This window comes from Theropithecus gelada, chromosome 7a, assembly GCF_003255815.1.
Source record: "Theropithecus gelada isolate Dixy chromosome 7a, Tgel_1.0, whole genome shotgun sequence".
NCBI classification, from domain to species: domain Eukaryota; kingdom Metazoa; phylum Chordata; class Mammalia; order Primates; family Cercopithecidae; genus Theropithecus; species Theropithecus gelada.
In genome coordinates, this window is record NC_037674.1 from 40,412,288 (window position 1) to 40,432,068 (window position 19,781).

Below are 19,781 nucleotides of genomic sequence, written 5' to 3' on the forward strand. Positions count from 1 at the left end.
TAGAGAAACTGGCACCTTTGTGCATTGTTGGTGGGAACATGAAATGGTACAGCCACTGTGGAAGACAGTATGGCGGTTCTTCAAAAAGTACAATTCTACTTCAAACAATATGTCCAAAAGAATTAAAAGTAGGATACATCTACTATGTACCTACAAAAATAAAAAACAAAAAATTATTTTTAAAAAATAATTTTAAAATAAATAAAAAAGAATTAAAAGCAGGAACTCAAATATACATACATTTTTTGACAGGGTTTCACTCTGTTGCCCAGGCTGGAGCACAGTGGCATGATCATGGCTCACTTCAGGCTCAGGTGATCCTCCCACCTCAGCTCTCAAGTAACTGGGATCACAGGGATGTGGCACCATGTCCGGCTAATTTTTTTTATTAGTAGTAGAGACAGGGTCTCCTATATTGCCCAGACTGGTCTCGAATTCCTGGGCTCAAGCAATCATCCTGAGTCAGCCTCCCACAGTGCTGGGATTACAGGTGTGAGCCACTGTGCCCTGCCCAAACATACACTTTTATACCAATGTTCATAGCAGCATTATTCACAATTGCCAAAAGCTGAACACAGCCCAAGTATCCACTGACGGATGAATGGATAAACAAAATGTGGTATAAACCAACATTGGTTTTATTGGTGGATATTATTCAGCTTTAAAAAGAAATGACAGGCTGGGCATGGTGGCTCACGCCTGTAATAGCACTTTGGGAGGCCCAGGCAGGCAGACAGTTTGAGTCTCAGAGTTTGAGTCCAGCATGGGCAACATGGTGAAACCCCATCTCTACAAAAAATTAGCCAGATGTAGTGGGTGTGCACCTGTGGTCCAAGCTGCTCAGGAGGCTGAGGAGGGAGGATTGTTTGGGCCTGGGAGGCAGAGGTTGCAGTGAGCTGAGATTGTGCCACTGCACTCCAGCCTGAGGAACAGAGTGAGACGGTTTCAAAAAAAAAAGAAATAAATGACATTCTGACACATGTATAACATTTCAAGATAAGTCTTGTGAAACATTATGCTAAGTGAAATAGCCGCACAAAAGGATAAATGTTGTAGGATTCCACTTATATGAGGTTCCTAGAATAGGCAAATTTTTACAGACAGAAAATAGACTGTTGCTTATCAGAGGCCGGGGTAAAAAAGGGCACAGGAGTTATTGTTTAATGGGTATGGAATTTCTTCTTGGAATGATGAAAATGTGAAAATGGCGCCGGGCGCGGTGGCTCACGCCTGTAATCCCAGCTCTCAGGGAGGCAGAGGCGGGAGGATAGCTTGAGCCCAGGAGTTCGAGACCTGCCTGGGTAATATAGCGAGACCCCGTTCTCCACAAAAAGGAAAAAAAAAAAAAAAAAAAAAAAAAAAAAACTGTTTATGTTAACATGTAATGGATTTATTATTTTTAAACAAATGAACACAGTATATTTTATTTTTTTTAGACAAAGTCACACTCTGTCACCCAGGCTGNAAAAAAAAAAAAAAAAAAGAAAATGGTGATAGTTGCAGAACTGTGAATATACTTAATGCCACTCAACTATGCACTTAAAAATGGTTAAATGGCATATTTGTAACATATATTTTACCACAATGAAAAAATAAGCAAGCTTTTGTGGTAATTAGACTATGGAATTCTTGATTCTCCACTCCTGTGAAGCACCTTCTCTTTGCTGCCCATATATGTAATGGCTAAGGCGCAGTATCTATTGATGAGAACAGCAAAAATACATCAAATGGGTAGACTCCCTTGTTTAAATTTATTTTGATTCATTTTTATTTTTATCTTCTCTAATAAATAGAAGACAGGGTCTCGCTATGTTGCCCAGGCTGGTCCTGAACTCTTGGACTCAAGCAGTCCTCCTGCCTCAGCCTCCCAAAGCGCTGGGATTACAGGCATAAGTCTCTGTGTTCAGTCTATTTTGATTTCAATGGTGTTATTCCTGCCAGAAAGAAATCCAAGATAAGCAATAAACAGATTATTTTGGAATTGAGAAAGCTGGAGGGTAAAAACAAAAGCCAAGGCAGCATTTGAAGAGGCACATTGAAAGTTATCAAATAGTTTTTTAGGAGATCTTGACAGACACATTTTAAAAAGCAAAGCAGCTATTTTACTTAAAAGGAAGCTTACATCCATAATGGTTACAGGGATGTCCCGAATTTTATGAGGTTCCACATAGGAATTTTGACAATTCAAGGTAAGTCTTGAAGCCAGTTCACTCTGACCCAAACTTTCTAGCTGCAGGAAGAAACACAGGTAAAGTTTTTGAAATAATTTTATTTTTCACATTTACATTAAATCCGCAGACAACATTTGTGCTTATAAAGGTGGTATCATCTGTGGTGGGGCCAGAAAAGTCACCAGTGAGGAACCACAACATAGGTGAGAGACCATGAACTGGGCTTCTCAGGAGGTGGTGGCATTTTTCTATTCTGGAAACCTGGATACAAACCAATGAAACCTGGCCTTCTATAGCTCTCAGCCTACACTGCCTACTCCAGCCAGGTGCCCATGGGCAGCAAGCCAATTCCTACTGCTCAAAGGTGACAGATACATGTTTTTGGTTTTTTTTTTTGTATTTTTTTTAAGATAAACCTTTAAGGGATCTTAGAGCTAGAAGAGACTTGAGAAATCATCTAGCCCAGGAGTTCCTAAATGCAAGCCAACAGACCTGGTTCATCAGATGTACCTGGTGAGTAAAGGAAAAGACTGAAGTAAAAATAGATTCACAGATCCCATGCCCAGGGATGCCAGATGGATGGTCTGCTGTGAGGCCTTACAATCTATATTTTTGAAAGCTTCCCTAAGTGATTTTGACAAACAGCTGGTGGGAAGCACTAATGTAGACAAGCCCTTACCAGCAATAATATCTGCTCAGATGTATTAATCTGCTTAGCAAATACCTCTAACACATACTTGTGAGACAGATCTGTCTTCTGGAACCAAGTAGATGTAAAAATTCCCAATACAATGTGTCCCCACCCCAATGTCATGATCCTTACCCTGTCTACCATGAAATCAATGGCATCAGCCATCATAGGGTCCACCGGGCCAGATGAAAAATTTCCAAGAACTATTTTTTTGAGCATAAATGCAGGCATCAGCCAAAAGCTGTAAAACACAAAGACTTTATAATTTAAACTTCCGAGACTACACGTGGCAAATATTCATTGAACATTAAAGCTTTGTATTAGCTTAGGATCTAGAAATAAAAAGTCCTAATCCCCTCCTCCAAAGAGCTCAGCATTTGGTTTTTATACACACTTTCCCAAGTTTCCAAACAGTTATGGGTTCACGTAATTAAACTTTTATTTGAGGATTTAGGATAATTATAAGTGATATTTCAAAATACATTTACTGAGATAGACATCCTGATGAGTCCAAGATTTTTTTTTTCCTAACTGGCCCTACTTCCAAGGATTAAACTATTTCCTTTGGAAAACTGAGCATTAAGAGAAATATTCTTTCCTTCTGGTTGATATTATCTTTTTACTGATTGATATTTCAAAATAGATTTCAAAAATCCCAATTTGAAAGTTATTGCAACTCCCCAAATTTGCTACTATTAGATTCAACTTGGCTAATTCAAGACAAATTGATATCTATGGATTTATTTTTTCAATTTATTATTGTTATTATTTTTGGAGACAGAGTCTCAGTTGCCCATGCTGGAAGTACAGTGGTATGATCTCAGCTGGCTGCAACCTCTGCCTCCCGGGCTCAAGCAATTCTCATGCCCCAGCCTCTCGAGTAGCTGGGACTACAGGTGCATGCCATCACACCCGGCTAACTTTTGTATTTTTAGTAAAGATGAGCTTTTGCAATGTTGGCCAGGCTAGTGGCAAACTCCTGGCCTCAAGTGATCCACCCACCTCAGCCTCCCACAGTGCTGGGAACACAGGCGTGAGCCACTCCTGGCCTCTTTTTATTTTTTCATTGAAACAATTAAAAAAAAATTTTTAGAGACAGGGTCTCACTCTGTTGCCCAGGCTGAAGTGCAGTATTGTGATCACAGCTCACTGTAGCCTCAAACTCCTGCTAAGTGATCTTTCCACTTTGGCCTCCCAAGTAGCTGGGACTACAGGCTCGCACTACCAGGCCTGGCTAATTTTTAAAAAATTCACTGAGCCGGGGCCAGGCGTGGCTCACGCCTGTAATCCTAGCACTTTGGGAGGCCATCCTGGCTAACACGGTGAAACCCTCTCCCCACTAAAAATACCAAAAATTAGCCGCGCATGGTGGCGCGTGCCTGTAGTCCCACCTACTCGGGAGGCTGAGGCAGGAGAATGGCGTGAGCCTGGGAGACGGAGCTTGCAGTGAGCAGAGATCGTGCCACTGCACTCCAGCCTGGGTGACAGAGCCAGACTCCCTCTCCAAAAAAAAAAAAAAAAAAAAAAAAAAAATTTACTGAGCCAGGTGCAGTGGCTCATGCCTGTAATCCAGCACTTTGGGAGGCCAAAGTGGGTGGATCACGAGGTCAGGAGTTCAAAACCAGCCTGGCCAAGATGGTGAAACCCTGTCTCTTACTAAAACTACAAAAATTAGCCAGGGGCTAATTTAGCCAGGCGCCTGTAATCTCAGCTACTCGGGAGGCTGAGGCAGGAGAATCACTTGAACCTGGGGGGTGGAGGTTGCAGTCAGATCGTGCCACTGCACTCCACCCTGGGCAACAGAGTGAGACTCTCATCTCAAAAAAATTTTTTTTTCTGTAGAGGCAGGGTCTTGCTATGTTGCCCAGGCTGGTCTAGAACTCCTGGACTCAAGCAATGCTCTTACCTCTGCCTCCCAAAGTGCTGGGATTATAGGTGTGGGCCACTGTGACTGGTCAGATCTTTATGGATTTCTATATATGATCTTTAGTTTATATTTATTCCATTAATTTCAACTGTTAAGAGCCATCTTGGAGGGTAAACACTAATTTCTCTAAACCTATGATGAAAATTACTTAGATGAGGTGCAAACTACCTTCTGATGCTTATTTTCATTGGGACAGCCTTGCTGGAAGTTGAGCTTCCCTCAAAAGGAACACTGAGTCACCTTCCAGTTAACTCTGTAAGTTCTCTCCCAGCCCCATCACTTTCTTATCTTTTGAAGGTGATGAGGTCTAAGTATGCTCTGTAAGGGGTAGACCCTGTTGGCTTTGCTCACTCCTGTATCCTCAGCGTGTGGCACACAGTAAGCACTCAGATACTTGACAAAAAGCAGTTCGTGTGCCAGAGCACAAACTGAATGGGGGCTGTCTTGGCAGTCTAACAATTAGAACAGCAATAAAAATCACCAAAAATAATGAGCATTATTTAGTGCATTATCTGGACAGGAAGGATTTGTAAAGTAGCTAATGTACACAAGAAACTGTTGCATGAACACTGAGTAACTACTAAGGTAACATCAGAAAAACTAAAAAATATCAGAGTGCAATCTTAAGTAGATGTGAAAACAATACTTCCCTATACATTATTTGAAAACACTGATCATACAGATGTGTTTAGTCATTGGGCTTTTTTTTTGAAATAGGGTCTTGCTCTGTCACCCAGCCTGGAGTACAGAGGCATGATTGTGGTTCACTGCAGCCTCGAACTCTTGGGCTCAAGCGATCCTCCTGCCTCAGCCTCCTGATTAGCTAGGACTGCAGCTGTGTACCATGGTATCTGGCTAATTTATTATTATTATTATTTGTAGAGATAGAAATATTATTATTATTTGTAGATTTCTTTCATTGCTAGCAAGGCGAGGCTCTAGCCTTTAAAAAAAAGTCCTGCGGCCAGCTGTATGGCATCATAGATACCCATCAATTACTTAAAATGATAAAATCAATGAAAGGATGGCTCCTAGGAAACAAGTACCCCCCTGGCTGCTCCTGAAGCATTTCCACTATTTCTTTTTTTGGTTTTTGTTTTTTTTTTGAGATGGAGTTTTGCTCCTGTTGCCTAGGCTGGAGTGCAATGGCGTGATCTCGGCTCGCCGCAACCTCTGCCGCCCGGGTTCAAGTGATTCTCCTGCCTCAGCCTCCCGAGTAGCTAGGATTACAGGCATGCACCACCATGCCCAGCTAATTTTGTATTTTTAGTAGAGACGGGGTTTCTCCATGTTGGTCAGGCTGGTCTCAAACTCCCAATCTCAGGTGATCCAGCCACCTCAGCCTCCCAAAGTGCTGGGATTACAGGTGTGAGCCACTGCACCCAGCCTCATTTCCACCATTTCTATCTTTTGGAAGAACAGACTAATATCAAGGGTCATGATGTGCAGAACATCTGTTGACAGACCAAATGCTCTAGTCTTTCCATTTGGAGAACATATCTCAAGGAAAAAAATCGGTAAGGGAAAAAACCCAGTAATTTGTACAAAGATTTACTGTAGAATGTGATGAAGAATTGGGAAAAGTCAAATGCCTAATAAAACTATGTCAGTCAATACACGGAACTGTTTACACAAAATAATAAGTGGGATAAACAGAACATGGTATTAGTTATACAGAAGTACTGAATAGAAACAGCAAAAGTGTATTAATGAATATTAAACAAAATTTAAAAATTTAGGGTAATAAAGCTGAATTTAGAGTTCATTCAATTCTTTCCTTTTGTAAAGGTAATTGTTTCTAATTTTAAAAGTCAAGAAACAGCCGGGCACAGTGACTCATGCCTGTAATCCCAGAACTTTGGGAGGCCAAGGTGGGCAGATCGCTTGAGCCCTGGAGTTAGAGACCAGCATGGGGCAACATGGCAAAATCCCATCTCTACAAAAAAATACAGAAATTAACCAGGTGTGGTGCCACGCATGCCTGCCTGTAGTTCCGGCTATTTGTGAGGCTGAGGTAGGAGGATCGCTTAAGCCTGGGAAATAAAGGCTGCAGTGAGCTGTGGTTGTACCATTGCACTTCAGGCTAGGTGACAAAGCAAGATTCTGTATCAAAAAAAAAAAAAAAAAAAAGCCAAGGAAGTTGCAGAATATAGAAGTAGATGTAAGCCTTCCCTTCCTAATATACCAAACACTCAAAAGCCAACATTTTCAAAATTTCACTGAACAGAAATAATAATTTTGTTCTTACCTGTTTGCAGTCCAAGTTTGGTTGAAGATAGAGGTGTCACTGAAGGAATTGCAGAGGATTAGGGAATGGACTCTAGGAGATTTGTGAGTGTATTCAGCAAATTTCTGGGCCAAAAAGCCTCCCAAAGAAGCGCCAAAAAGATGAACCTAATTATAAACAAATATGAGGCAGATCCTAAAATACTGATCAATCTTGAACATGAGTATTAAAAAGTTGCTTCAATTATCACTAACCACAGAATATGTTATCATTAGCCAATACACTAAAATATTTACAGCAGCTAGAAATTTAGAAAATATTGTATTTAAATGCAATTTACACAGTCCATCAAGATAATACAACTCTGCATCCAAGTTATATAATTAAAAAAAATATCATTCACAGATTGCATTAGAAAACAAAACCAGGCCAGGCGCAGTGGCTCATGCCTATAATCCCAGCACTATGGGAGGCTGAGGCAGGCGGATCACGAGGTCAGGAATTCAAGACCAGCCTGGCCAGCATGGTGAAACCCCGCCTCTACTAAAAATACAAAAAACTAGCCAGGCAAGGTGGTGCGTGCCTGTAGTCCCAGCTACTCAGGAGGTTGAGGTAGAGAATCACTTGAACCCGGAAGGCGGAGGTTGCAGTGAGTCGAGATCGCACCACTGCACCCCAGCCTGGGCGACAGAGTGAGACTCTGTCTAAAAAAACAAAAAAAGAAAGAAAAAAAGAAAACAAAACCAAGCCAGGGAAATATGGCAAAGGCCTGTATACTAAAAATACAAAAATTAGCCAGGCATGGTGGTATGTGCCTATAGTCCTAGCTACTTGAGAGGCTGAGGTGGGAGGATTGCTTGAGCCCAAGAGGCTGAGGCTGCAGTGAGCCATGATTGCATCACTGCACTCCAGCCTGGGTGACAGAGTGAAAGACTGTCTCAATAAAAAAAAAAAAAAAAAAAAGAAAAAACCCAAAACCATTAAGTGGTTTATGTCTAAGAAAACTGTGATTCAGTAATTCCACCCCTAAACATATACCTAAGAGAACTGAAAACATATGTCGACACAAAAACTCATACATGAATGTTCATGGCAGCATTATTCATGACATCCAAAAGGTAAAAACAACCCAAATGTGCATCAGCTGATGAATGGTTAAACAAGATATGGCATATTTATAAAAATATGATTTAGTTGTAAAGAGAAACGAAGTATTGGCCGGGCGCGGTGGCTCAAGCCTGTAATCCCAGCACTTTGGGAGGCCGAGACGGGCGGATCACGAGGTCAGGAGATCGAGACCATCCTGGCTAACACGGTGAAACCCCGTCTCTACTAAAAAATACAAAAAACTAGCCGGGCGAGGTGGCGGGCGCCTGTAGTCCCAGCTACTCGGGAGGCTGAGGCAGGAGAATGGCGTAGACCCGGGAGGCGGAGCTTGCAGTGAGCTGAGATCCGGCCACTGCACTCCAGCCTGGGCGACAGAGCGAGACTCCGTCTCAAAAAAAAAAAAAAAAAAAAAAAAAAAAAAAGAGAAACGAAGTATTGATTCTGGCTTCAACATGAATGAACCTTAAACTCATAATGCTAAGTAAAAAAAGCCAGTCAAAAAGACCACATATATGATATGATTCCACTTATGTAAAATATCTAGAATAGGCAAATCCATAGAGATAAAAAAGTAAATTAGGTTGCAGGGCTAGTAAGGGGGAAGATGAGGACCGACTGCTAATGAATATGAGGTTTTTGGCATTAAAAAAAATTATAAAACATTGACTGCAGTGATGGTTGCACATACCTGGGAGTATACTGAAAAACATGGAACTGTATACTTAAAAGGGTAAATTACATGGCATATGAATTATGTTGCAATAAAGCTATTATTAAAAAATAAAAGAGGGCCAGGAGCAGTGGCTCACGCCTGTAATCCCAACACTTCGGGAGGCTGGGGTGGGCGGATCACTTGCGGTCAGCAGTTTGAGAGCAGTCTGGCCAACATGGCGAAACCCCATCTTTACTAAAGACACAAAAATTAGTCAGGCATGGTGGCACATGCCTGTAATCCCAGCTACTTTGGAGGTCGAGGCAGGAGAATCACTTGAACCCGGGAGGTGGAGGTTGCAGTGAGCCGAGATCGTGCCACTGCACTCCAGCCTGGGTGACAGAGTGAGACTTCATCTCAAAAAATAAAAAAAAATTGTATGTATGTAATTAGTTTCAGGGTACTCACTTTATCCAATTGTAAATGGTCTAAAAGTTTTCTGAATCCATCACAGAACTCAAGATGGTCCCAATAAACTGGATACTGCAACTGAAATAGTAACAATAATTTTATTTTAAAAATCATAAAAGTAAAAATGCAACTCATGTATTTGAAAAACTTAGGACTCAAACAGTGGCATTTCTCGTTTGCTCAAGCGCTGCTCCTTATTCAAAATATGTAAAAATAAGCTCTCACTTTTTACGAAACTTCATAATTTACATTTTATCTAACAGACCAAATTAAAAGAGTATAAAAAGTAAGCACATTCTAATGATATTATGTGAGTAACAATTTCAATTCCCATCAATTTCCTTTCTAAACAGCTGAAAAAGTCTGGGGTTTAAGGATGAATATACCAGAACCCATCCCAGTAAAGAAATACGGTTTTCTCTTAAATCTAATTTCATTCAGAATTATGGCTCAGGAGAGATGGAAACAAAATTTGTTCTAAGGAGAGCTCCCTCTCTTTTTGGTAGCATTTCTTTAAGGGGGTATTCAGTAAAGTTGTTCCTCTTCTTTTAAATGACTTAGTTACTCTATTTCATTTATTGTACTTTGGGGTGTTTGTTTCTTGAGACAGTCTCCTCTGTTGCCCAGGCTGGAGGGCAGTGGCGCGATCTCGACTCATTCCACCTCTGCCTCCCGGGTTTGAGTGATTCTCCTACCTCAGTCTCCTGAGTAGCTGAGATTACAGATGTCCACCACCATACCCAGCTGATTTTTGTATTTTTAGCACAGACACAGTTTTGCCATGTTGGCCAAGCTAGTCTCAAACTCCTGACCTCAAGTGATCCACCTGCCTTGGCCTCCCAAAGTGTTAGAATTACAGGCACGAGCCACTACACCCAGCTTGTTTTTGAGATAGGGTCTCTCTCTCTCTCACCCAGGCTGGAGTGCATTGGCACAATTGTAAGCTCACTGCAGCCACAACCTCCTGGGCGCAAGCGATGCTCCCACCTCAGCCCCCCAGTAGCTGGAATCACAGGCATGCACCACCATGCCTGGCTAATTTTTATATATATATTTTTTGTAGAAATGGGGTTTTGCCATGTTGCCCAGGCTGGTCTTGAACTCCTGGGCTCAAGCGATTTGCCTGCCTCAAGCGATTTGACTGCCTCAGCTTCCCAAAGTGCTGGGATTACGGGTGTGAGCCAACAGAAGTACCATGCCAGGCTATTGTACTTCTGTTTGTGAAAAAGAAGTATGGTACTTGACTATATGTAGCCTGTCTATTAATGCTGGCAATGATGAGGAAAAAGAAGTACAAGTCACAAACTCATTTCTAAGGGACTCAGGTTTGTCCCCTAAGAATTCCTTTTTTTGTTGTTTGAGATGGAGTCTCACTCTGTCACCCATGCTGGAGTGCAGTGGTACGATCTCAGCTCACTGCAACCTCTGCCTCCTGGGTTCAAGCGATTCTCCTGCCTCAGTCTCTCAAGTAGCTGGGACTACAGGCGTGTGCCACCACGCCCGACTAATTTTCTTTCTTTTTTGTATTTTTAGTAGAGACGGGGTTTCACTGTGTTAGCCAGGATGGTCTCGATCTCCTGACCTCGTGATCCACCCACCTCGGCCTCCAGAAGTGTTGGGATTACAGGCGTAAGCCACCGCGCCTGGTCAGGAATTCCTTTTTTATGTACATATAAAACCCACTGGCTGGGCGCAGTGGCTCACGCTTGTAATCCCACCGCTTTGGGAAGCTGAGGCAGGGGAATCACTTGAGGTCAGGAGTTTGAGACCAGCCTGGGGAACATGGTGAAACCCCATCTCTACCAAAAAAATACAAAAATTATCCAGGCATGGTGGCAGGCAGCTGTAATCCCAGCTACTGGGGAAGCTGAGGCATGAGGATTGCTTGAGCCTGGGAGGTGGAGGTTGCATGAGCCGAGATCATACTACTGCACTCTAGCTGGAGCGACAGAGCGAGTCTCCGTCACCAAAAAACAAAAACAAAAACAAAAACAAATCCCAAAAAACCTCGTCTAACAGGCTTATTGTTTAAGCACTTAGGTTCATTTTGTTACTGATGAATCAGTGGAATGGATACTGCCAAATGAATTATGGGATCATTTTAGATTTGATGTATGACTTTTATTATTAAAATTCTATTTGTGGGTAAAACTTCCACCATGCCAAGAAAGAATGGGGAACCGATTCTCCCTAGCAGAAAGTTTGAGAATTTGAGTCAGATGATAGCCTAAAAGAAAGGGGATGATATTTTCATGGAGTCTTTAATTTATAAATATCCATGCCCACACAGGTGACAAAATTATACACAACTTAATACATACAAACAAATGTGTTCAAGCAGAACTGGAGAAACCTGAATGAGATTGGTAGATTGTAGTAATATCAATATCCTGGTTGTGATATTGTACTACAGTTTTGCAAAGGTTTGGCGGAAACTGGGGAAATGTGTAAAAAGGATATTTCTCTGAACTATTTTTTACACTGCATGTGAATCTACAATTACAACAACAAAAAAAAAATTTAAAAAGGTCTGTGCATTGTAACTGCTAGATACTAACAAATATCAAATAAGTTCCACAACCTCATGGAGCTGAACATTCTGATCAAGACGCTGTTGACCTTTTCTTGATTAACTATCCTCCTAACGAAACAGGGAAAGCCCACATCGAGAACCTTGAGGGCAAAGAAGAAACATCCAGCCAGAAGCCAAGGCTCTCATGATCTGCCACTGTGGAGCGAGAAACGCTGTTGGACAGCACTCCCAAGTGGGATGGGCACCTGCAGGCTGCTTGGCTCCCCCTCCCTGGCTGATCAACAGGGGCCACCAAAAATGGTAGTGTCATGTCTCAGGCTGCAGAGGGCTTGGATGAGGGCAGTTCCTACCCTGTTCTAGAATGCTGTTTGTGAAGAGGAATGACTGCAAGTCTGAACAAAGGAGGATTATGTTGCAGAGGCTCAAACATGTCATGTGACGAATGGTTAAAGAAGCTGGAGAAATTAAGCCAGAGAAGAAAAGACCCAGGAGAAAAGCAGCAGGTGGTGGTGATGACAACTGTTTTCTCAAGTAAGAGATGGGCTCTCAGGAGGAAGAGGAACTGATTTCTTTTGTGTGGCCTCAGTTGGTGGTAACCTCAGTAGAACTTTCAGTTACCTTCCAAGAGAAGACATGTGACATGCTTTTTCACCCCTTCAACAGTAAATAACACACACACTCACAGCAGCACTCCCACCGGGAGTACCACTTACAAGTGAATACTGCAGGCGACTGCCAGCTACCAAGGCTGTCTCCTTCCTGGGAAATTAGGAGACCAACGTCCTGACCAACCTGTGTCGTTACAGTGGAAGCATGCAAAAAAAAAAAAAAAAAAAAAAAAGAAAAATCAGTCAGTCACCAGGAAGAGTGCCTTTCCCACACACTTTTCTCCCAGAGAAGACTCAAGAATGATCAGTGGGAAACTGGATTTAGACCAAACTCGGCTATAAAGTAATAATCAGGAACAAAAAACTTCCTAACCAAATGCTAACATATGAGCTAGTTAATGAATCTCACCTCAAATATCAAAGATTTACACGAAAAGCCAGCTTTTCAGTCACTTGTGTGTTAGCTAATCCCTTTGTTGTCTAATATTCCATGCTCAGCAACCCTGGAAGCAGTGCTGTGATAAAACGAGGAGCAGAAACAGAGCCAGGAGACGGAGCTCAGTTCCTCCCTCCACCACTTACTGGCTGTGTGAGCCAGACCTCAGTTTCTTCATCTGTAAACAAGGACAACACTTCCAACCACTCTGAGTTGAGAGAAGGGTATCAGAAGAGAATGCACATAAACGCTGGGCATGGAGAGGCTGCCAATAGAGGTTTGTTCCTTCTGAATCTCTGTGTGACTGTGGACTCACACCAGCCTCCTTCAAAAGGCTTCATCTCACATATTAAAATAGGCAAACAATATCTTTCCTCAATTAAAAAAAACTGCCCGGCCGGGCGCAGTGGCTCATGGCTGGAATCTCAGCACTTTGTAAGGCTGAGGCAGGTGAATCATGAGGTCAGGAGTTCGAGACCAGCCTGGCCAACATGGCGAAACCCCGTCTCTACTAAAAATACAAAAAATTAGCTGGGCATAGTGACAGGCACCTGTAATCCCAGCTACTCAGGAGGCTGAGGCAGGAGAATTGCTTGAACCTGGGAGACGGAGGTTGCAGTGAGCTGAGATCGCGCCACTGCACTCCAGCCCTAGGCGACAGAGTGAGACTCCGTCTCAACAAACAAACAAACAAACAAACAAACAAACAAACAAACTGTGCCTATTACTATAGCTGATCAGAGACAGAAGCGCACACACACACACACACACAAACCCACAAAACGTCGGTCTACATTTTAATACTGAATCAGTAATACTTACAGCGATAACCCGGTAACCCCATCCAGTCAGAGCCAAAATCTGCCGGAAAAAGACATCTGCAGTTCCACTGACAGGGGGCAGGAATATGAGAGGACACCTGATACTTCGGGGGCCTGCGTCATAGAGCGACCATATCTTACTGTCATCATCATCTACGATAATCTGGAGGGAAATTTAAAAGGAAAGAGTGGAAAATCTTATAAATTCACTTTTTATGTTATTTTACACTGTCATTTCACTGACAATTTTAACACTACTGCCTTGTTTGTTACAAGGTAACCTGAAGCTCACACCAGATTAGCATGCATGACAGACTCCTCTAGTCTCCTTTTCTTTCCTCAGGGCTAAATATTCCACAGAACTACTTAGAACTACTTTATAATCTTCCAGAGGGCTGCTGCTTCTCTGTTTCTTCCCCCCCACCCTTTTTCTTTTTTTGAGACAGAGTCTCGCTCTGTCGCCCAGGTTAGAGTGCAGTGGCGTGATCTTGGCTCACCGCAACCTCCACCTCCCAGGTTCAAGCGATTCTTGTGCCTTAGCCTCCAACGTAGTTGGGATTATAGGCATGTGCCACCACACCCAGCTAATTTTTGTATTTCTATTAGAGACAGGGTTTCCCCACGTTGGCCAGGATGGTCTTGAACTTCTGACCTCAGGTGATCTGCCTGCATCAGCCTCCCAAAGTGCTAAGATTACCGGCGTGAGCCACCACACCTGGCTGCTTCCCTCAGTTTCTACCTTTCCCATCCATCCACAACAATAGGAAGAAATCTATTTTGCTTAACATTAAACAGTGAACTCTGTACAAGGCATCTTATTTCTTCCCACATTTCTGGTTGTGTGTGTGTTTAAGAATGTGTCTGTACAAGGAGGGCAGTCTGCAGTCATTCTGCAGTGCTGACCCAGAGGACTGGCTGGGATGTGCAGGGTCAGAGTATGAACAGGGGAGCTGATGGGGAGACAAGGCTCCTAGCTCGTGTCTCTATCCATCTGGATAGGTGGGTAGAGACAGCACCAGCTCAGGAGATGCTTCAGGAGCCTCTCTAAACCAAGCCTTTGGGGAGTTGTGGGGGAGACTCTGCTACAGAAGGGGAACGAGGCAGGTCTATGTGTCACTCTCCTGGGAGAATACGTCAAACCAGTAGGGGTTAGGGAGTGGCACAGAGAGAAACTGGCTTTTTGGTGAAAAGCGGGTAGGAAGGAGGAAGGTAATCAGAAACCTTCCTGATGGAGTGGTTCTTGACCCAACATGACAGGGAAATAATGAGCACTGGAAGAGCTGAGGGGGCCAGGCATGGTGGCTCACGCCTATAATCTTAGCACTTTGGGAGGTCAAGGCAGGCAGATTACCTGAGGTCAGGAGTTTGCGACCAGCCTGGCCAACATGGTGAAACCTTGTCTCTACTAAAAATACAAACATTAGCTGGGTATGGTGGCACATGCCTTTAATCCCAGCTACTGGGGAAGCTGAGGCAAAAGAATCACTTGAACCTGGGAGGCGGAGGTTGCAGTAAGCTGAGATCGGGCTCCAGCCTGGACAACAGAGCAAGACTCTGTCTTAAAAAAAAAAAAAAAAAAAGGAAGAAAGAAAACAATGTGCTGAGGGCCAGGCGTGATGGCTCACGCCTGTAATCTCAGTGTTTTGGGAGGCAAAAGGCAGGACTGCTTGAGGCCAGGAGTTTGAGACCAACCTGGGCAACATAGTGAGATCCCCATCTCTACAAAAAATGAAAAAATTAACCAGGTGCGATGGTACACACCTATAGTCCCAGCTACCTGAGAGGCTGAGACACAACAATTGCTTGAGCCCAGGAGTTCAAGGCTGCATTGAGCTATATGATCGCACAACACTCCAGCCCAAGCAACAGAGGGAGATCCTGTCTCTCTCTCTTTTTTTCTTTTTTTTTTTTTTTGAGATGGAGTCTCACTCTGTAGCCCAGGCTGGAGTGCAGCGGCACGATCTCGGCTCACTGCAACCTCTGCCTCCCAGGTTCAAGCAATTCTCCTGCCTCAGCCTCCCAAGTAGCTGAGATTACAGGCACGTGCTCCCATGCCCAGCTAATTTTTTGTACTTTTAGTTGAGACAGGGTTTCACCATATTGGTTAGGCTGGTCTTGAACTCCTGACCTCATGATCCACCTGCCTTGGCCTCCCAAAGTGCTGGGATTACAGGCATGAGCCACTGTGCCCAGCCCAGATCCTGTCTCTTTAAAATAAATAAATAAATAAAAAAATAAAAATACAACAACACTCCAGCCTGAGCAACAGAGGGAGAGATCCTCTCTCTTTAAAAAAAAAAAAGAAAAAGGAGGCCAGGCGCGGTGGCTCAAGCCTGTAATCCCAGCATTTTGGGAGGCCGAGACGGGCGGATCACGAGGTCAGCAGATCGAGACCATCCTGGCTAACACGGTGAAACCCCATCTCTACTAAAAATACAAAAAAAAAATTAGCCGGGCGCGGTGGCGGGCGCCTCTAGTCTCAGCTACTCCGGAGGCTGAGGTGGGAGAATGGCGTGAACCCGGGAGGCGGAGCTTGCAGTGAGCCGAGATAGCGCCACTGCACTCTAGCCTGGGCAACAGAGTGAGACTCTGTCTCAAAAAAAAAAAAAAAAAAAAAAGAAAAAGGAAAGAAAAAAAAGGCAAGCTGAGGCAAGTCAAGTGCTCAGCAGAGTCTGGCAAATGTTAAGTGTCCTAGAAGTATTAGTTATTATTATTATTCACTGCATCCTAGTTTAATTTTTGTTTTCTCTGACTTTTGGTGGTATTTAGAAAAGTACATTAACTGCTTGAACATTTGACAATGCAAATCAGTATTTGTTCTACTTTTATATTAAAAAACTCAAGGCCTCCAGGCTGTGTTTTCTGAGAGCTCCTCACTAGCAGGGCTATGGACTCCACAGTGTCACTGTGTGCATGGCAGCACACTAACCAGGGTCACTCACTGGCATCACTAGGAGCAGACAAATGGAGCAAGGCAAAGTCCATAGAGGCCTCACAGTTCCCCTTTGGACTTCCGCAGGTCACAGATGGTGATAATGTATCTCATGCTCATGTTTTTGCCCTGTACATTTTGCCACTCACTTTTTTGCTTTTTTTTTTCAAGACAGGGTCTGGCTCTGTCACCCAGGCTGGAGTGCAGTGGCACGATCACAGCTCACTGCAGCCTTGACTTCCTGGGCTTAAGCAATCCTCCCATCTCAGCCTCTTGAGTATCTGGGACTATAGGCGTGCACCAACATGCCCAGTTAATTTTTTCTAGTTTTTGTAGAGAAAGGGTCACGTCACATTGCCCAGGCTGGTCTCAAATTCCTAGGCTCAAACAATCCTCCTGCCTCCGCCTTCCAAAGTGCTGGAATTATAGGTGCATAGCACCACACCTGGTTAATTTTTTCATCTTTTTATAGAGACAGGGTTTCACTATGTTGCCCAGACTGGTCTCAAACTCCTGGCCTCAAGTGATCCTCCTAGGTCTCTAAAGTGCTAGGATTACAGGCATGAGCCATCACAAACAGCTACAAAAGATCTTAAGATCACTGGATTCTAACACTTCTGCAAGGGAATCAGCAATGGTTTTACTCTACTCAGTGACTTGAATTGCCTTTGTCTAGTGTGATCCCCAAACTCTGGGATTAATTTGGGAAGCAGAGTCAATACTCAATGGCAATATAAGTATTTAGGACTTTCAAACATCCCAGGAAAATAAAGCTTCCAGAAGATGACTGTGGCAGAATGAGTATGTCACTGCAAACAGAAGCTCTATAACGTGACCCCATTCTTAAATCTGAGGAACAGGAATATAATCTGACTGTACTTACTATATAGTTGCTATAAACTTTCCACTAAACTATATAGAAGAGTACATACATACCTGCTTGCTTGTATATATAAAAGCAATTGTAAAAAATGAGTACAGGCTGGGCGCGGTGGCTCACGCCTGTAATCTCAGCACTTTGGGAGGCCAAGGCGGGTGGAGGAGTTGTGGTCAGGAGTTCGAGACCAGCCTGGCCAACATGGTGAAACTCTGCCTCTCCTAAAAATACAAAATTAGCTGAGTGTGGCAGCCCATGCCTGTAATCCCAGCTACTTGGGAGGCTGAGGCAGGAGAATCGCTTGAACCTGGGAAGCAGAGGTTGCAGTGAGCTAAGATCACGCAGTACACTGCACTCCAGTCTGGGCGGCAGAGCGAGACTCCATCTCAAAAATAAATAAAAATAAATAAATAATAAATAAATAAAAATGACTACAGTTATACCTGCTTTCACTCTAAAATGAGTCTCAAAAGTTGACTGTACGTGACAGGGAAGGGGTGAACTTCATCCTCTGCAACCCAGAGTCATGAAACTTGGCAGTAACCTTTCCTCTCAAACACTACTAAGACATGACATCTAGATCACACACAAAAACAATACAAGATTTTGCAAATAAGAGGTATAGTAAAACCATACATACCTTTTTAAGGGGAACTGTACCTCTAAACCAATTATAATCAGGAGAGACTTTAATCTCTCCCATGATTAGCTGAAATGGAGGTTAATCCTGAAATAAAAGCATGTGATATTTCATGTCAAGAATTCATGTTTACATCAGAACTAAATGTAGAGTCTGATCTAGCTATACCAATAATATTTTAAAGAAGAAAACCAAGGAAACTGCCTATTTTTCAGTATATACTCAAACTACAGAAAAACAATTTGGTGAAATACTACAATCACAGAATCAGAAAGGCGCTTTTTTTTTTTGAGACAGTCTCACTCTTGTTGCCCAGGCTGGAGTGCAGTGGTGCGATCTCGGCTCACTGCATCCTCCACCTCCTGGGATTCAAGTGATTCTCCTGCCTCAGCCTCCTGAGTATCTGGGACTACAGGTGCCCACCACCACACCCAACTAATTTTTGTATTTTCAGTAGAGATGGGGGTTCACCATGTTGACCAGGCTGGTCTCGAACTCCTGACCTCAGGTGATCCACCCACCTCAGCCTCCTAAAGTGCTGGGATTACAGGAGTGAGCCACCGTTCTGGGCTACCAGAAGAGCTTTTAAAGAAATTATTCCAACGCTTTTAGTTCTTCCAGAAAAGGAATCTGGTCTAGAAAATTTAAATGACTTACCCGAGATCACATGGCAATGCTAGGACCAGATGTGAGACAGCCTTTTCTGACACCATACTTCCTAACTTAGTTCTCAACTGCAATACCATCAGCTATCTTTTGACATTACCTTAAGAATCCCTTTAATAAAGATGCTCCTGTCTGATTATAGGGATAGTCCATGCTAGAGAAAGGAGTTGATGTTTTTTGACTTTTTTAATTTTTGAGACAGAGTCTTGCTCTGTTGTCCAGGCTGCAGTTCAGTGGCACAATCACAGCTCACTGCAGCCTTGACCTCTGAGGCTCAAGCAATTACCCCAACCTCAGCCTCCTGAGTAGCTGAGACAATGGGTGCACACCACCATGACAGGCGAATTTTGTATTTTTTGTAGAGATGGGGGCCTCCCTATGTTGCCCACACTGGTCTCGAATTCCTGGGCTCAAGCAATCCTCCCATCTCACTTCCCAAAGTGCTGGGATTACAGGTGTGAGCCACCACACCCAGCCTAGAGAAAGAACTTTAAATTAAGCCTGCTTCCTGATAAATTCACAATACACCATAAATCTAACTGTAATTGCACATAACTAGAACTTCACATGTAGTTCCTTTTTTTTTTTTTTTTGAGACAGAGTCTCACTCTGTCGCCCAGGCTGGAGTGCAGTGGCGCGATCTTGGCTCACTGCAACCTCCGCCCTCCGAGTTCAAGCGATTCTCCTGCCTCAGCCTCCCGAGTGGCTGGGATTAAAGGCTCTTGCCACCGCGCTCGGCTAATTTTTTGTACTTTTAGTAGAGACAGGGTTTCACCATCTTGGCCAGGCTGGTCTTGAGCTCCTGACCTCATGATCCATCCACCTCATGATCTTTGGCCTCCCAAAGTGCTGGGATTACAGGCATAAGCCACCATGCCCGGCCTACATGTAGTTCTTAATACAAAATACAGACAAATTTGTCACTCATATGGACATGATTAAAAGTTACACAAGGTCCTCTGAAAGATCCATAATGTAAACCTGAAGGCACTGTAAGTAGCAACAAAATGAAACATTCACCT

At 43.3% G+C, this 19,781-nt stretch overlaps 1 protein-coding gene across 3 annotated transcripts in view; it reads right to left on the bottom strand.

Moving 5' to 3' along the window:
• SPG21 (SPG21, maspardin) overlaps positions 1 to 19,781 on the bottom strand; it is a 29,099-nt gene that overhangs the window by 4,321 nt on the left and 4,997 nt on the right. For 2 of the 3 annotated variants that reach the window (XM_025390132.1, XM_025390133.1), the window contains 6 exons: positions 18,094 to 18,180; positions 13,646 to 13,807; positions 9,244 to 9,324; positions 7,038 to 7,183; positions 2,995 to 3,103; positions 2,123 to 2,230 (listed from right to left, as the gene is read on the bottom strand). In XM_025390132.1, coding sequence (XP_025245917.1) covers positions 2,123 to 2,230; positions 2,995 to 3,103; positions 7,038 to 7,183; positions 9,244 to 9,324; positions 13,646 to 13,807; positions 18,094 to 18,156 — 669 coding nt within the window. In that variant the 5' untranslated portion in view covers positions 18,157 to 18,180. The remainder of the gene's footprint in view (positions 1 to 2,122; positions 2,231 to 2,994; positions 3,104 to 7,037; positions 7,184 to 9,243; positions 9,325 to 13,645; positions 13,808 to 18,093; positions 18,181 to 19,781) is intronic. The other variant, XM_025390134.1, reaches the window with a different exon arrangement.